This window comes from Aethalodelphis obliquidens, unplaced genomic scaffold (genome assembly GCF_003676395.1).
Source record: "Aethalodelphis obliquidens isolate GAN/ISIS:26980383/991018 unplaced genomic scaffold, ASM367639v1 scaffold46, whole genome shotgun sequence".
Classification (NCBI taxonomy): Eukaryota; Metazoa; Chordata; class Mammalia; order Artiodactyla; family Delphinidae; genus Aethalodelphis; species Aethalodelphis obliquidens.
Window position 1 is genome coordinate 731803 of NW_020837990.1, and position 17384 is coordinate 749186.

A 17384-nucleotide genomic window follows, 5' to 3' on the forward strand; every position below is an offset into this window, starting at 1 on the left:
GCCCATCTACACACACCCTTTGTGAGGGGTTGTGGGTGGTTGTCTGCAAAAGCCTGTTTTTCCTTCTTGGCTGGGATTTCCCCCATCAGCTCCTCCTTTCTTTGAGTTTTTAAAAATTACTGTTATTGTAAGGGGTATATTTCCTGATAGGGGAGGAGGGCACCAAGGGAGGGCCTGGCTCCGCTCTGGGAAGGCGGGACAAGATTCTCGCCGTTGGTTATTCGGAAAGTCCTTCTGGTTGTAACTGGGAAGACGGTGGCTTCAGCTCCTTCTGGAGGCAAAACAGGTGGCATCTCTTAGCCCTGCCCTCCCCTAGTGCTTTCAGCCGAAGAAGCTCAAATGATACACACACGCTCGCAGCCCCCTTCCTCCCCACATCCTGCACAAAACCAGACAAACAGGGCCCAGGGCTCTGATCAGACTATTTTTATTGTGTTTTTTATGAATGGGTCCCAGATGGCAAGGGAAGAGCTGGCTCCTGGCTTCTAGGCCAATTTCTCAGGGAGCCCCATGCATCATTGCTGAGAGGGAAGAGACTCCTCCCTGCTCCTCTCCGCTCAGCCCTCATTCACCAAGGGGAGGGGCTCTTGCTCAGGCTCCTGGCCCAGGGACACGCCCTTCCCCATGGAATTTCTGGTAGTTCATCAAAGGTCATCTTGGTTCCTAGAGACAGACAGAGAGAGAGAGAGAGAGAGAGAGAGAGAGAGAGAGAGAGATGGAGAGAGAGGCTGGTTTGCAAGGCGCTGGTCGGGACAAACAGGACCCAGTGGGGATGCACCTCATTTCTGGTCAGCCTCTCTCCCGATCCAGCTCTCCTACAGAGCCTGGCCCCTCGGTTATGTCATCTGTCTTCATCCTTTTTCACCTCACCTGTGCTCCAGGAGTCCTCTCTTCCTCCTTACTCACGGGGTCCCTTCCTTTTGACACTTCCCCCAGAGGACCTCTCTGCCTTCCTAGTTTTAATCATCCCGTGGCCCATGCTCCCCAGCCCTCCACTCTCATTTTTTGCCATCCCCAGCCCCTACCTCTCCACGCTTCTGTCCTGGCCTTTGGCTCTAGCTCCGGCTCTGGCTCCGGCTCCGGCTCCGGCCAGGGCCCCGGGAGCCCCGAGAGCTGCCGGAGCCTCTCGAAGAGTTGCTGCCGGCTGTGGAACAGGTGCTGGTGCCCTGGCCCCGGGACAGGAAGCTTGGTCGGCTGTAGGGGAGCCAGGCCTCTTCTGCAGCACGAGACAGAGGGGCATTTGGGCCCAGGCAGGGGGAGAACATCGCTGCTTGCCCCCGTGCCCCCCTAACCGCCATCCCAGCTCTGGAAGCAGAGTTGAGGGCAGACCATCCTGGGGGCTGAGGAGAAGCAGAGCACACAGCCCATGGCCTTTACATAACACGTGCTCAGAAACCCGTGGGGAACTCCCACTCAGAGGGCCTTGGGAAAGGAGGGACAGAGCGCCCGGCCCCCCTCTCTTTTCTCCTCTGGGCTTCAGTCCTGGGAACAGATACAACTTGGGAACTTAAGGGGATTTTGCTCAAAGAGAGCTGGAGAGACAAGTGTCTTTGATGTTGAGCAAATGTTGACCTCCTCCCAGCTGGAGGTCAGGGGTGAGCTGGGTTGAAAATGAGTGCATCAGTGGCACGGTCCGTACCACCCTGTTAGGCTCCAGTCGCAGCGCCCACCCTCTTGTGCAGCAGGGGCCCTCCTTACCATCCAGGTGCGGGCCCCGCCAGGCCCCCAGGGGCCCGGCCTGCGCCACTCTCCTCTCCCCACTGTGTTCCCGCTCCCGTTCCAAGGAGGACATGCTGCCTGCCACCCTCAGCCCCAGGGCCCAGCTTGCCTCTTCCTCCGGTGGCGGCAAGGGAGGGGGCGGCAAGTCTGGGGAGAGACCTGTTTTCAGCGCTCTCCTGCTTCTCCCTATACGGGCCTTTCTCCCACTCCCACTCCCCGGCGTCAGAGGGCGCTGAACGAACAGCCCAAGGTTTGGGTCCACTCGCTCCCTCCTCCAACCCGCAGAGCTCAACCTTGGTTATCTGCCTGCTTCCCCTACTGTCACCACCTCCCAGGCTCACGGCCCCCTCACCCCCAGGACTGTGCTCCCGCCGGTAGGGAAGAGCCTTGGGTTTCTTCCGGATTCGGGCACAGGGCCCGTGAAGTGGAGGAGTCATCTCCCCAGGCGCCTGCCGGGTTCTCCCTGTGGCATTGGGAGATGGGGGTAGGAGCGGGTAAGAGAGTGGATCAAGAAAGGGGCTTAGGGGCTTCCCTGGTGGCGCAGTGGGTGAGAATCCACCTGCCAATGCAGGGGACACGGGTTCGAGCCCTGGTCTGGGAAGATCCCACAGGCCACGGAGCAATTGAGCCCGTGCGCCACAAGTCCGCGCGCCTAGAGCCCATGCTCCACAAGAGAAGCCACTGCAATGAGAACCCCGCACACCGCAACGAAGAGTAGCCCCCACTCGCCACAACTATAGAAAGCCCACGCACAGCAACAAAGACCCAATGCAGCCAAAAATAAATAAATAAATAAAGTTATTTAAAAAAAAAAAAAAAAGAAAGGGGCTTGAGGGTGAAGGGGAAACAAGCTTCCGGGAGGTGGGGAGGTGGAGGCCAGTTGAGGGGTCTACAGACTCACCTGGGGCACTGCTGGCTGTACTAGCGGCAGCGCTGGGGCTGTGATGGAGGGCCGTGGGGTCAGCACCCAGGCCAGCAGGCCTCCCTTCACGGCTACTCAGCGTGGGCTGGGATACACTGAGAGGGGAACTTGGCCCAAGGGGCGCCCTCCTGCAATGACATGAGGCTTCATTTGTTCGCTCAACAGACAGCGAGTGCCTATCGTGTGCCAGGCACCATGCTAAACAATCAACCCAACACTCAGATGAGTAAGACACAGCTCGCCCTCCGCAAGGCTCCCATGCTCGTGGAATACGAGGAAAGCCAGCTTTGAAATGCCCCAGGAAGCTTGCAGAGTCCCTCCAATGAGTGTCGGGAGTGAGAGACCTTGCCAGCCTCCACATTTCTCCCCAAATTACACTTGCACCCTGATACAGCCATGAGACCTCTGGGCCCCAGATTCATCCATCCATCTGGTCACCCACCCATTCACCCACTGAATAGATATGTACGGAGGGCCTGTAACATGCAAGGTACTATACACCTCCCTACCTGGGCGTCTGGTGGAGATGGGGAATGTCAGTGGGGGGCTGGGGAGGGTCAGGAGGTGAGGGGGTAAGAGTGGCTGTGGACTGCTGTCCATAGGAAGGTGTGGGAGAGGGGGTTTCCCCTCGGGACGGAGGGACCAAGCACCCCCCGCTCGTGCTGGGCTCTGCCACGTGGCTCCTCTCGGGCACTGGTGGGCCCCACTCTTCCGGCTCTGAGCTGGGGGCAAAGAGGCAGGAGGGCGGGGTGACTGAGTAGCTTCATACCCTCCCTTTGGCCTTCCGCTGCCCCCTTCCCTTCTTCTCCCAGCATCTTTGCCCTCCGCCGACAGGAGGCCCTGGGCTGGTCCCACGTGTACAGGGCATCTGCAGGCGAGGCGCATCCTTACCGGCCCTCCAGCTCCTCCTCAGGCCCCTCTAGGCAGCTCAGTTCACAGGAAGGGGGCGGGGGTGGCAGCGCTTCTGGCCAGTTGAGAGAGGGCATCTGTACAGGTTTCCCCAGAAGCTTTACTTTGCCCCCCCTGGCTCCTGAGGAGAGCAGGATGGGGCCACAGCAAGATACAGGCAGGAAAGAGGCAGAGGTGAGGCGCGTCAGAAAGGAGTGCTGGGCTAGGTCCCAGAAGGGAGGGTGGAGGATACTCTTTGGGGAAGATGCTGCTCAGGGCTAAAATGGGGGTGTTGGGAACTGGAGTCCTACCACTGTCCCCCTGGCTCCATTCTGGAGGAGCATACTGGCTCCAGTCGCCTGGCTCCCCTGAGGGATGTGGAGGGAACCCCCCGTGGAAGGTCTGCAGCTCCTCGCCAGCCAGGTCAATGGTGCTGTAGACAGGACCCTCAGCAGAGGCGGCAGCTCCCCGGGCCGTCTGAGCCAGGTAAAGGGAGATCCCTGCTTCTGAGGGGGAGAAAGAGGGAGGCCCGGGGAGGAGACGGGGCAGAGACAGAAAAATAGAGGACAACAGGAGAATGGAGGGCACAAGGGGATGCCACCTCTTCCCCTATCCCAATCCGGGGTAAAGGTAAGGCATGAGAGAGGCTCCCCCAACTCACAGCCTCCCAAGGATCACGCAGCCTCAGCAAGACTGGGACCCCTTGGCCCCCTTCAGTTTGCCCCAGCCGGTCGGGAGGAGAGAGGGTGCAGGGCCTCCTGGTGTACCCCTGAGGGAAGCAGAACTCCTCACCATTGTAATATCTGTCGTCTGGGTCAGGATTGCTGGGGCAGCAGCTTCCCCTGGGTTCCTGGGCCGAGGGGCTGCGAGATGAGTGCGGCCACGAGTCTGCCAGCCACGGGTAAGGAGCAGGGCCGAGGCCCATTGGTGGCCTGAGGGACAGCAGGTGAACGCTGGGGACAGAGAGCCTGAAGAGGCCAGCTAAGTAAGGGAGGCAGGGGTAATGGGAGCTGGAGGACAGTAACGGTGAGTGTGGCGGTGAGAGGAGGGCGGAGGTCAGCACGGGAGGCAGCTGGGCCTGGGACGAAGGGAGTGGCCTCATCCTGGGGAGATGAGCTAAGAGAATTACCTGGAACTGGCTGCCGACAGGCCCTCTGAGTGTGGGAAGGACACTGGGGAAGACGACGGGGAGAGTGTGAGAAGCGCGGCTACCTGGGGTCCGAACCCCTCCCCTCCCCCACCCCGGGGGCAGAGATGTCTTACCTGCAGGTGTGTAAGCAAAGGAGGCTTCCGAAAAGGAACCCGTGAGAGAAAGAAGAGGGGAAATGGGGAGAAAAGTCAGAAATATCCATATTCTGGTCCACTCCTTGGGCCTGGTCCTAATTCCACCACTCAGGTTGTGACCAATTTCACAGGAATTGGTCACCTGTGAAACCCTAGACCAATTTCATCGGAATTCCTAGGGGTGCGACTCAGGCATCAGTAATTTTCTAAAGCTCCCCAAGTGACTCCTGGTAGCGAAGATTGAGAACCTCTGAACTAAGAGACCTCGCATCTCTCCGGACACGCCCCTTCCCAGGGAGAAGCAGAACTCAAGTCTCCTCCTTTCAGTGGGTCCCCCCTTTCCATCCAGACCCCGCCTGACAATTTATCGCCTGGGATCCTGGCCACACTCCCTCTGCCAGCCCCCGACCCCCAGGAAGTGAGTTTCCAGCCCCCGCCCCCCAGACTTGCCCCTTCTCTACTGAGGCTGACCGCAAAGCCTGCTCCTTCCCGAGGCATTTTAAGGACAAATCTCACTCCTCTCAGCAAACTCAGGTCCCGCCCCGCCCCCTCTGGGCCCCGATCTTCCCCGTCACCCCACCCCCCAAGCCCAGGTCCCGACAGCTCTCGGTTCCATCTTGGGCACCCGGCCCCTGTCCAAGGGGCTGAGTTCCCGTGCGACCCCTCGCCCGACGCCGCTCCGGGAGCTGTTGAGCCCCTCCTCCTCTCTTTCCATCCTCCCCGCCTCCCTCCCTGGGGGGCCGGGATCTCCAGGCTCCGCCCACTCCAAGGCCCTCCCTTCCATCTCCGGGACGCCCTTGTGCCCCCCGGCCCGCGCTGCCCCCGGGCCGGGCTCTCACCCGTGTAGTGACTGAGCTCCTTGCGCTGCCTCTGGCGCCGGTAGAGGGCGGCGCAGAGCCCAAGGAGCAGCGCCCCGCACGCGGCGCCGCTGCCCGCGAGGAAGGCGGGCTCCCGCAGCACCCTCGCCAGCCGCTCCGCCAGCCCTGGGCCCGCCTCGAGCCCAGGCTCCAGTTCCGGCGGAGACGCTGTGGGGGTCAGAGAGGTGAGGGGAGTAGAGGCACCGCTACCCCAGGACCCCCCTTAACTCCCAGCCCCGCCCTCCCACCCCCTCCGGACTCACGCAGCTGCACCGACACCGGGGCACTGGCCACGCCCACGCCCGCGCTGGTGGCCGCCGCGACCTGGGTCCGGTAGAGGAGACCGGGCAGCAGTCCCCGGAGCACCGCCGAGCGCGCCCAGCCTGCCGCGGACCGATTGAGGTGGAAGCGGCTCTCATTGCCCAGGCACCAGATCTGGGGAGGCCGAGACCCGGGTTTAGAGATTCAGAAGTGGCTTCTGGCCTCACGGGGAAACTTGAAGCTCTGAATGGTAGAAGGGGCTTAGCCGGGCGTAATTCAACTCAGAGAGGGCACTCTGAAACCTCTCTCCTCTTCCCCCAGCCTCGTCTCCAGTCCCAGAGCCAGTCCTAGGTTCCCTCCTCCCGAATCCTAACCCCTCCATCCTCCCTCTCCCTCCACTCCCCAGCCCGCCCACCTCCTCAACCCCTGCACCTGGTATTCCTTGATGACCCCATTTTGCTGGGAGGGGAGCGGAGGGTCCCAAGACACAGTGATACTGCTGTTGCCGTCACCCCCCAAGGCCACTGCCACTCCCTGGGGGGGACCACTGGGGGCTGGGCCAGGGTGGAGCATGGTGAGAAGGACACAGACAGTCATTGCAAGTTGCCCCTCCTGCCCCAACCTTCCTCATCCTCCCAGTTCTAACATCTTAGGGAAGTGAGATGCATCCCCCCTTCCCACCGGCTCCTTGCTCTCCCCAGGCAAACCTTCATCCTCCCCCACTCCTTCTTCCCTCTTGTCCACCCATCAGCTCTGGGCCCCACCCCCTTACCCTCCTCAGGAATGCTCCTGGTCACCAAGGGGCTTTCAGCCCCCAGCCCCTCCTGGCCTTGAGCTTGAACCTTGATCTGAATTTGAGTCCCTGGGGGGAGTCCTCTTAGCACAGTACTTTGCTGGTTTGAGGACTGTAGGTCCAGCACTGACCAGCTTCCCCCATCAGGACCTGCTACCCTCCAAGACACCCGGAAACCTTGTACCAGCTGGACTGGGCCATCTACCTGTGGGAGACAGGACAAAGCACACCAGGGGGAGAGCTGGAGCCACGCAAGTCCTCCAGTCCCAACCCCTCCTCCACTCACCCATCTTCCCCAGCCACTCACCTCGCACTCTCCCATACCAATTCTTGGAGGCCCCTTTGTCCCCCATCATCATCTCCACCCTTAGCCTCATCCCTAGGCCACACTCACAGTCCAGGACACCTGCAGGGTCCGGGGCCCAAGGACTACGGGCTCCTGCAGACGCACAGCCACTTCAGCCAGTCCCCGCTGGCCTCTCCACGGGTCCTCCTCCACTGGCCCGGATGGGTTGCTGTCTATTGACCGAAGAGCCCACTCAGCAGGGGCCTCCGGGACAGGGAGTCAGGACTGAGAGTGTGAGTATGTTCCACCTCTGCCCTGCCCCACAGACCACTACTTAGTACTTTGGAGCACATCCCAGGGTCAGGAACAGGCTGGTCAGGGGAAGAGCTTCCAGAGGTGGGCCAGGGTGTCCAGCTAACATGAGTATTCTTTCTGCATGGCTACATATGCGCCCTTTAAAGGCCCTGTTCCTCATCTCTCACATGAAGATGATCCTCCAAGTTTCCTTCTACTTATAATCTGTGTTATCTGTGGGTAAAGTCTCAGAAGTGAGGAGCTACCAAGATGACTGAATCAATCTTCCTCTCTTTCTCTCTCTCCTCTTCTCTTGTTCCCTCAGTGAAAGGGAAGTATGACCACCTATTCCAGGCCGGGCCACCAGGACAGACCTGGAACCAGGCAGGTGCTATGGTTTGCGGGGAGGGGGTGCTCTGCCATGTTGCACGTTATACCCATGATCCAGAGACCCTGACCTTACTCACCCTGGGTGCGGACGGGCTTGGAGACGGGGCTGGGCTCACTGAGGCCCCAGGTTCCCACGGCTCGCACCAGGAACAGGTAGATGGTATTGGGCTGCAGGCCACTGACGGTGTGTGTCTCCAGCTGCACGCCGTCTGCCACCGTCCGCCACATGTTGCCAGAGGCTTGACTACAACAAGAATGAGGTGACAGAGCTGTCCGAGCCCAACCTGTCTATTTCATCTCATCCATTCTCTGTCACCCCCTACTACCTCCTCACCCTGGCAAACCTCTCACCACAACAGCAAAGCCTTTAAGGACACAGGGGCCCCTCCTGGTAACTTTCCATGTTTGCATTCAAAACCTTCTCCTTACCTGAAGGCCTCTATCACATAAGAGGTGACTGTGGCCCCAGCTTGTGGGTTAGGCTTCCAGGTCAGGGTAATGCTGTTCTTGGTAATGTCAGTGACCACTGGTTGCGAGGGAGGCCCCGGAGGGGTACTGTGTTCTGTAGGGGGGTCTGGTGATACTCCCCAGTCTTCTGCAGTGAGGAGATAATCTTTGAGTAGAAGGATGGGGAAAAGATGGCCCCAGCGTAACCTTCTTCCTTCCCAGAGGAGCTGTGGCGCTGTGACAGTGGTGATGGTGGAGGGGGGACATAGTGAACTAACCCCTGCTCACATGTGCCTCCCAAGGGCACCACTTCTGTCCTCCTTTTCCCCACCACCATGGCCATGGCATTTGGAAGATAAAATCAGTCCTGGGGTTTGGGGAGGTACTGGCCACCTTTGAAGCAGGTTTGGAGAAGGGTGCTGGCAAAACAAGGGAACAAAGGAAAAACTCACCCCGCTTCCTCAGCCAGCCACTCCAGGTGGCCTCCCCTGTGGAACTCTTGGCCACACAGCTATAGAATCCCATGTGCATCTCCTGCAGGAGAGGGTGGAGGACTGGCAAACTGGGAGTGGAGCAAGGTAGGCTGAAGGAGTGGAGGTGGGTATACGGAAGGATGGGGAGGATGCTGTCCACTCTAGGTGGTCTGAGAGCAGAGGGGCAGAGGTGGAGTTCAAGCTGCAGCAGGTACTAGAGTTGGGCATGTGGACCACGTGGCCATTCTCAGTTACTTGGGCCCCAGGAGTGAGACTCACCTGCACACTGGCGATGTGCAGGGTACCGTTGGCCATTAGGTTGAGCTGGACGTCATCCCCGTGCAGCCACTGCCCATCCTTCTTCCACTGGACACTAGGTTGAGGGTTCCCAGTCACTCTGCATGGCAGCCACACAGAGGAGCCAAGTGCCAGCGTCTGATTGGCTGGTCCCTGGAGGATGATGGGAGGCAGCCCATCCAGGGAGGCTGAGAGAGGAAGAACTTGGGCACCTCAGGCGAGGGTCCTGGGTTCAGGCAACCAGCCCCTTGTCCTCATCTCTGCTCCTTCACTTCCCCTCCCCTGGATATTGCAGGGGGGCTTCCATAACTATCTGTTGTCTGTGTGTGGGATCAGCCATCTATTAGTGGCTTCTGTACCTGATTTCCAAACTTCAAGGACATGTCTCAGGAACATGCCTCTCCCCTTGCAGACATATTACAGCGAATCCAAGAAAAACAGATCTCTTTAAGCCATGATTTCCTTCCAGGCCGTGAGTCCAGCCCTGTCTCCATGGGCACGTACCTCCTTTCACCTCCAACAGAGCCTTGGCCAAGATGCTGCCGGCCACACTGACAGCCTGGCACACGTAGTAGCCAGCATCCCCGCTCTGCACTTCAGCGATGCTGAGCTGGCCTCTGGGAGAGACTGAGAAGCGCCCCGTGGGCTGAAGTGACTGACTGGGGAATAGCAGGGCCTGGGGACAGAGCAAGCAACCAAGCCACCTGGCAGCTGGCAGGGAGAGCTCCCCATTCTCACCAACCCCAGGATCCAGAGAATTCCTAAGCTTCTAGTTCATACTCTGTCCCAAGCCAGTGTTGTGACCTTAGGCAAACTAGTTAACCCTATTCACAAGAATAAGGGAGTTTTATTAGATGATTTGGGGGGGTGCACATCCCGGCTCTACCAGTCAGGAAACTGAGCAAGCTATTTAACCTTCCTGAGCCCCAATTTCCCCAGATTTGACTCTTAGAGGATACTTACAAGGATTCAGTCAAGTGATTACCTGAAACCCTTTCAATACATTGGATGATAAATGTTAAGTGCTTTCCCCTTCTTTCTGGCTTTAACATTTTACGTTAGATACACAGAAGGTAAGGAAGCAGGTTTCAATGACATCATGCTGAGCCCCTGACTGACACTTGTTCCCACCCTCTACTACCATCAGCATTTTGATTCATTTAAGAATCTAATTAAAATGCAGCAGTCCCCAGTGCTAGAGAAGATGTTGGAAAATTGTGGCTGTGGATTTGCAACGAGGCAGTGGGTGGCCTGGTTTCCCAGTGGGATGGGGTTAATGAGACTTATTTTATTCTTATTTTATTCTACTGACCCTGTTTCTCTCACTTGCTGGCACAACTCCCTCCCCTTGGAGGGAGTTACTTGTGTTGTAGCTTCAGTTCATGTTCATTCCAATTCTATATGCTGAGATTTGCTTGCTGAGGTTGAGGGGTGTCTGTGAGCTCCCCCTGGTGGAAGTCTTTTGTAATTAGAAAAGCGTGTAATGTTCTACCCTGAGCAGCTTTGGTACAGTACTCGCTTTCCAGAGCAGAATGTTAAAGCCCAGACCCCAGGCGTGGGGAGGAGGAAGGAGCTAATTGGATCTGCTACATCCTCAGGACAGCCTTGCCCAAAACAGAAAGATTCTCCAAGAAAATACAGGACTCTTCCCTACCACCAAAACATATTATCTCATGTTCCAGGCCTTTTATATTCACTATCTTATTTAATCCTCCCAAATAACTTGCACAGGTTTCTGGAAGGAAAGCTAAGACTGAACCCCAGAGAGAAGTTTGCAGAATGTAGAAGGAGGACGGCTGAGACCCAGAGGAGAAGCTGGTGGGAAGGCCTGTGGAGCTGGCCACCTACTTGACTTCCCTCCTTTTGCCAGAAGATGGCAGGCGGGGGGTTTCCTTTGGTCTCGCACTGGAAAGCTATGCTCTCTCCAGGAGCCGCCATCTGGTCCTGGGGCTGGGTCACCAGCTGGGGTGGGACTGGGAAGGGGAGGGGAGATAAAGGAACAGGGAGTCAGGGGTACTAAGAAGGGAGACAGGAAACAGGAGAGAGACGCCTGAGCTCGGCTTAAGCAGGAGCAGATGTCCGTCTTTTGCTCAAGCCTGCTTAGCTTTCCCATCCTTCCTCTCCTTCCAAAAGTCTCAGGGGATGCACTCATATCTCCTGCTCTGTCCTTTCTCCTCATTCTCCACCTCCACCCATCCTCCGTCTTCCCTCGTCTCATCCCTGCTGCAGGCAGTCCCAGGTGGGGCCCTCACCGTGAACACTGAGGGAGCCGGATGCTTCGGCGCGGCCCACGCTGTTCTCCGCCACACAGGTGTAAGTCCCCTCATCTTCAGCGCTCACACGCCCGATCCAAAGGCTGTGGTCGCTCCGGATCTCATACCTGCTCCACCCCCCACCCCCAGGCTGGATTGGCCACAGCTACACACCCTTTCTCACCCACCCCAGGACAGACACCAGGATCAGGGTACATAAGGACAAGGTAGACCTCAACAGGGACAGAAGCTGCTACCCATGGACCCATGAACGGAGGTGGGGACTGGTTAGCGCAGGGGCCACAGGCTCTGGGGAACAGACTTCTCTGTGCCAGCAAGTGAGAGGCATCTGCCTTCCTTTCCCCCCGCCCCGCCCCAGTTTTCTAGGGCTGGGTATGTTCTTGAGCTGATTGGGTCCCCTTACAGGCAGTAGGAGGGGGCTTCTCACCTGCCTGTGGGCAGTTCCCCATCCTCCTTGCGCCAGCGTAGACGAGGCGGGGGATCCCCCTGCACCTCACATGGGAAGTCCACGGGGGCATCAGCCAGGACCACCTGATTCACTGGTCTACGCAGGAATGAGGGTCGCTCTGTGCAGAGTGAGTGAGTGAGTAGTCAGGAGGTCTGCTCAGTTACTCACTCCCCAGGCTACACACTCCCATAACTCCACAACCCCACGTGCCTACCCAGGACCACAAGTTTGGCTGCCCCACTCTCCCGTTCTCCTGCCATGTTGGAGGCCACGCACACATACATCCCTGCATCACTCTTGAGCGTATGTGACATCATCAGCTTCCCTCCACGGAGCTGCAGAGTAATAATGGAAACTTTGATCCTTTATAGCCATCAAAGCATATTTGTTTATCTGATCCTCACAGCAAGCCAATGAAGAAGACCAGTGAATTTGACCCACTTACCAGATAAGGAATCCTTGAGTGATTTGCGCAAGGTGGGGGCTCAAGTGTATCATTTCTCCCACAGCCCAGACCACCTCCCACCAGTCCCTGGGGCATCATAATCCCCACCTTCTTACACTGATTCCGTCCTACCTCTGCTGATTTATCCCCCACTCAGTAGCTGACTCTCAGCCTCTGGTTAGCTAATACCCCAATTTCAAATCTCTTGTCTTATCGCCTCCAGGTCATTTCCCCCCCGCCCCTCCAAGACCTTTAGACTCAGGCCTTCCTCCTCTGACACATGTCCCAGACCCCTAGCCTAGGGCTTCGCCCCTCAGGATGTCCCTGGCCCCGACCCTGGCTCCCGGTCGGATCCCCGGCCGTGGCCCCACCGCTCACCGTGATCCTTCCCTCCTCCTCCTTGAGTCTAGCACCATCCTTCTTCCAGGACACGGAAGGCTCTGGGTGGCCGCGGGGGGGCACGCATTCCATTACCGCGGGCTCCCCCACGGCCGCCACCACGTTCCCAGGAGACTGCCGGAAATCATCGCGGAGGACTGGAGAGAGGGAGAGCGAGAGCGAGAGCGAGAGCGAGCGAGAGCGAGCGAGCGAGCGAGAGAGAGAGAGAGAGAGAGAGAGAGAGAGAGAGAATGAATGACCACGGGAATAAATAGGGTGTGGGGTGACATAACTGGGTGAGGACACAGGAAAGTGTTTTGGGGAGAGGTGGATCACCACAGACCGCAGACCGGAACTCTTCCCGGGTTGCGACACCACCAGGCCCACTTCCTCATCCGACCAAAGCGAGGGCTTTAGAGACCAAAGGTCTTAGTCCCAAAGGGAAGCTGCTGAATGGGTTGAGATTGGGCCTGGCTCTGGATGGGATTACCCGGTGCCCTCCCGCCTTCCCGAGGCTCTGGAAGCAACCAGGAGACTCCTACCTGCCACTTCTAGAGAGGCGTTTCTACTAGCCGCCGCTCCCAGGTAGTTGCGCGCCACGCAAGTGTAGACACCCTCGTCCGGCCGCGCGCGGCGCCCATGCACGATGCGCGGGAAGAAGAGGGCGCCGCTGGGCAGAAGCAGGCGGTGTGCGCGCGGGTCCTCGCGCGCGGTGGACACGCGCGCCCCATTCTTGTACCACTCGATGTTGGGCCGCGGCCGGCCCTCCGCGCGGCAGGGCAGCGTGGCCGGCTCGCCTCGGGAGACCAGCAGATCTGGCGGCTGCTCCACGATGCGCGGCATCGCGTCCTCCGGCCCGACCTTTGACCCTGAGGGGGGTGGGGGGCGCAGAGCATTCAGACCCGGAAACCGGGAGAAAGATCGAATCTCCAGAGAGAAGAAAGATCCCCTCCTGCCCACCCTCTCTGTGTGTAGGGTCGAGTATCTCCTTCGGGACAGGTGCCCCGCACGTTCTTAGGCTGGAAAGAAGATGCCTGCGGACAGGCAGATCAGTAGAGGAATCTGGACACCTGCTCCTAGGCCGGCTTTCTAGGCCGGCTAACGACGCCAGCCTCCTGCCAAGTTGAAGTGCAGAGTGACTGGGCCACGGCTTGGCAAGTAGACCGCGCCTCTAGCCGACTGGTTTTCAGTCTCCCACCCGCGCTGGTTCACAGACCTGTGAACAACCATAAGCGGTGCACCAGCGCCGACAATTTGTTCTTCGCCTCCGCGCGGTCCCGGACCAGCGATATGGAGACTGTGGCCCAGCCTGGGCCCCCCGCTTAGGAAAGGGAAGAAGTGAATGATGGGCTGAGGGCTAGGACTCCTTATCCTGGAGCCCGTGAATAGGCACAGTGCCCTCTTACTGACACCCCACAGATAATCACGTTTCTGGGTCCTGTGAAGTCACGGGAATTGAACGCAAATGATGGTGGAATCGTGAGTAACGCTCCTTTTCTAAGAGGGCATAGTTTTCAACAGATTATTCTACAGGTTGATAATAGTTAAGAAAGGCTAAGAATCATTGAGAGAGGAATTCCTCACTTTCCTTGGTCACTCAGATCCGTTCACCCGCATGTGTACTCCTGCCCCTCACTTGGCCTACAGATTTCTGCTCGCTTCTTCTTCTGCAGTTTGGGATCCAGGATCCTCGAGCGGGTTGAGCTCAGACGCCCACCCCCAGATTCGTCAAAAGTGGATTTGTAACCTATGGCCAGTAGGCGTCGCTGCCGCCTCGCGTAACCTGGTGTCCTTAAATAACCAGGGACAGCCCCGTGCTTCTGTTCTCTGCCTCCCTCCCCCGCCCCCGCCCCCAACGCCCCACCCCACCCCCAGTTCCAAAATCCGCGGGGACCTCTTGCTTCCAGCCTCTGTACGGGATTGGGTTTCATTTCTCAGCCCCGGCTCTTAAGAAGTTCTAGTGGAGACAAAGCTGCACGGGTTGCCCCGTGCTGCTGCTATCCTGGGGAGATGGTACCTAACTGGTTAGGGACAAGAAGATCGGTTTCCCTCCCACTTAGGGAAGGAAGGAATTTTTCTCGATTTCCTCCCTTTCAGATGGAAACCTCTGCTTCTCACTCGTTTCTTCTCCTCCATCCCATTCCAGTCCCCGTTTAGGCAGACCAGACCCCACGTGAGCGACCCTAGAGTGGATAAGAGCTCAAGGGGTGTCGTGGAACCGACCGGGGCTGGAATCTCAGACGCTGACACTTCCTAGCTGTCAGAACTAGGGCGAATTATTGAACTTGTCTGGGTCGAAGTTTCTTTACCTGTAATGTGGCACTGGTGGTAGGGTTGTCACAAGACCAGAGTGTATGTAAAGCACTTGGAAGAAGACTCCATGAATGTGGCTATTCTACTTTTAGTTAAGGGCTCTTCCTCCCTGGCCCACCTTACCTTATCTTGACCTCTACAGTCTCTACCTGAATCAGATTCTTCCAGGCCCCAAAATTCCCTTTCCCCCCTTCACATGGCCTTTGGGTGTAATGGAAGTTGGTTTGTTATTGCCAAGCTTTACGTTGCTTTCGTGACCATTAGGATACTATTCATCCGCTCTGAGTTTGTTTTCTCAGTCACAAAATGTGACCATCAACGCACCTCCTTGAATTTTCGAGTTTGAATGAGACGATGTGTGGTGTAAACACTGTAAGAGTGCTGGGGGAGCAGAGGCGCGTCTGGGGTGTCCGTGAGAAGGGCTCTGTGCTTAACCTCCTGGGAATCTAAGAGGGTCAGGAGGTTGGAGAATCCCATCTCATTCCCCATCTCCTTCCTCCTTGCTCCCTCCATACAAACCACACCCTTCTCATCGGCTCTTTCCCCCTAATTCCTGTAGACACAACTGCAGGCGTCCTTTCCCTGGAATTTCTTCCCTGTCGTTCCCGGTGTCAGGAGATGCTTCGACAGCAGCTAATGAATAGCTAATGACCATGCTAATGAGGCTCTGGCGCTCCTCCCCCAGCACCTGGAGTACCCCACTCACAAACACACATCCATTGCCTGGGTCTCCTTTCTTGCCACCTTGGAGTCCCCAGCACGGTGCTGGTAGATTCGAGCGGGTAGAGGCGGAGGGATGAAGGCTGTGCCCAGAGGGGGATCAACAGCAAAGTCGTTCAGGGCTGCGGGAGTTCCCGATGCTGCCGGCAGGGGGCGCAATTGGCCCTCTCCCCAGGCTCCGGCAGATCTACTCTCGCCGCCTCCCCGCAGCGCTAGGGGAAAGCGCGCCGTCTCAATCATTTATTAATCACCGTAATTAGCGGTAATGACCTCCCAGCCAGCGCTGCCCGCCCGCCGCAGCTCTGCCGGGGTGAGCCGGCGGTGAGTTCTACCTCTGAGGGGCAAACTTCTAAGTTTCCCTGAAATGGTCGCCGCCTCTGTCGCCTTCTGTAGCAAACACATTTACCATTTTGGCGTCATCACCCTCGTCCTAAGTGAGTTCTTGGAAAACTTAGGGTCCCGAACGGAAACCTGTTACCTGGGTGGGTCACCTAGTGGCCCGGCTTGGCCCAGGCCCTCCAGCGACCGCGCCCCCTCCTCTACCCTCCGTGTTGTGGGTCCCGGCCTCTCTTACTCAGGTTCTTCTCACCTGGGGTGGCCGTGGACATCGGTTGGGGAGGAGAGGAGTGGTGGACTCAGCTGCCAACTCCTCCCAAGCCCTCGATCTCCCGCCGATATCCCCACTTAGGTGCTTTAAGCCCCAAACTAGCCATTGGTCCCCACCACCCGGGAGGCGCGGGAGGGAGTAGCTGGGTCCCGAACCTTGGGGCAGGAGCGCTTTGGACTCCCCGTCCATGCCGCCCTCCCACCTTACCCCATCCCTGGATCCGAAGTCCCCGTGGCGCAGGGTCTCACCGTTGAGATAAGGATCGCCGGGGGTCAGCTGGCTTTGGTTGAGCGTCGCCACCGAGGAGTTGAAGCCAAAGAGCAGGTCGCTGGAGTTGGAGATGTCCCCGCCCAAGGAGTCCGCGAACAAGTTCATCTGCAGCAGCGTTTTAAGCAGGTAGCGCAGCATGGCGCGACCCGACTGGGACCGGGGCTGGGGGCTCGGGGCCCAGCCCCTGGGTCTGAGACCCGCGGGCCGGGAGCCGTAAGCCCCTCTACAGCTTCTGCGCGCTGTCCCAGCCACGGTGCCGCTCTCCTGCCGGCGCGCCTGGGTACCGCGCGTGCCTCCGCGTGCCCTCCTCCTTCCCTCGTCCTTCTCTCTCCAACCCGCCGTGCCCGGGTCCCCCGGGAGCTGGGCGGGCAGAAAGCAGGTGCCACGCGGATCACCGCGTAATTAAGGGATTAATCCGCCGCCTTCCACCCTCCCACCCCCACCCCGACGGCCACTAGCAGGGCCAGAGACTAGAGTCGCGTCGCGCGCGAGATGCGGAGTCCCCGCCCCGCGCCCCGAGTCCCGCGTCGGTTCTGGACACCTCGGGAGAGTTTCCCTCCTTTCTCAAAGCACCCAAGATGAGGGATGAGGCTCTTTCGGACTCTGCCCTTCTGCCTGACTTCAAAGGAGGAATCCCTCCTCTCTTTTCCTCTTTTAGGAAACTGAGGCAAAGGGCCAGACCGTTCCTCTAGCTCTCCAAGTCCTGGCTTCCACTTCCTCCCAAGTCCCTGGGCTTTGCTGCGGGAGTGCGGACGGCTGGCGTTGTTTGGGGCGGGAGTTGGAAGTGGGTGGAGAATAATTCCGCGGTGCGTCCACCCCTTTGCCCAGCAGTCGCCTGGTTTGCAGCCGAGAGACCGGGGGATGAAGTGGCGCGTCTTGACCGGGGAGTCCTTGCCCCAGACGCACCACTAATCTAGTAGTTCCTGAGGATACTCAACAGGGATAAAACTGGAGGCGGAAAGCCCAGGGAAACCCAGGCATCTCGCATCTATCGGCATGCTTTTGCATTACTTTGCTCT

General features: G+C 58.4%; 1 protein-coding gene across 1 annotated transcript; it reads right to left on the minus strand.

The window, feature by feature from the left end:
- Window positions 1-217: 217 nt before the first annotated feature.
- ROBO3 (roundabout guidance receptor 3) lies at window positions 218-16503 on the minus strand. The gene is given in 28 exon segments (XM_027081833.1): window positions 218-379; window positions 1026-1216; window positions 1699-1866; window positions 2072-2182; window positions 2621-2769; window positions 3151-3363; window positions 3533-3671; window positions 3841-4035; window positions 4322-4461; window positions 4659-4701; window positions 4793-4816; window positions 5653-5838; window positions 5934-6105; window positions 6364-6485; window positions 6704-6929; window positions 7119-7243; window positions 7772-7938; window positions 8124-8289; window positions 8594-8675; window positions 8894-9099; window positions 9416-9587; window positions 10760-10884; window positions 11164-11291; window positions 11612-11750; window positions 11847-11967; window positions 12456-12613; window positions 12998-13324; window positions 16344-16503. Coding segments are annotated over 28 exon segments (4317 nt in total).
- Between the last annotated feature and the right edge of the window lie 881 nt (window positions 16504-17384).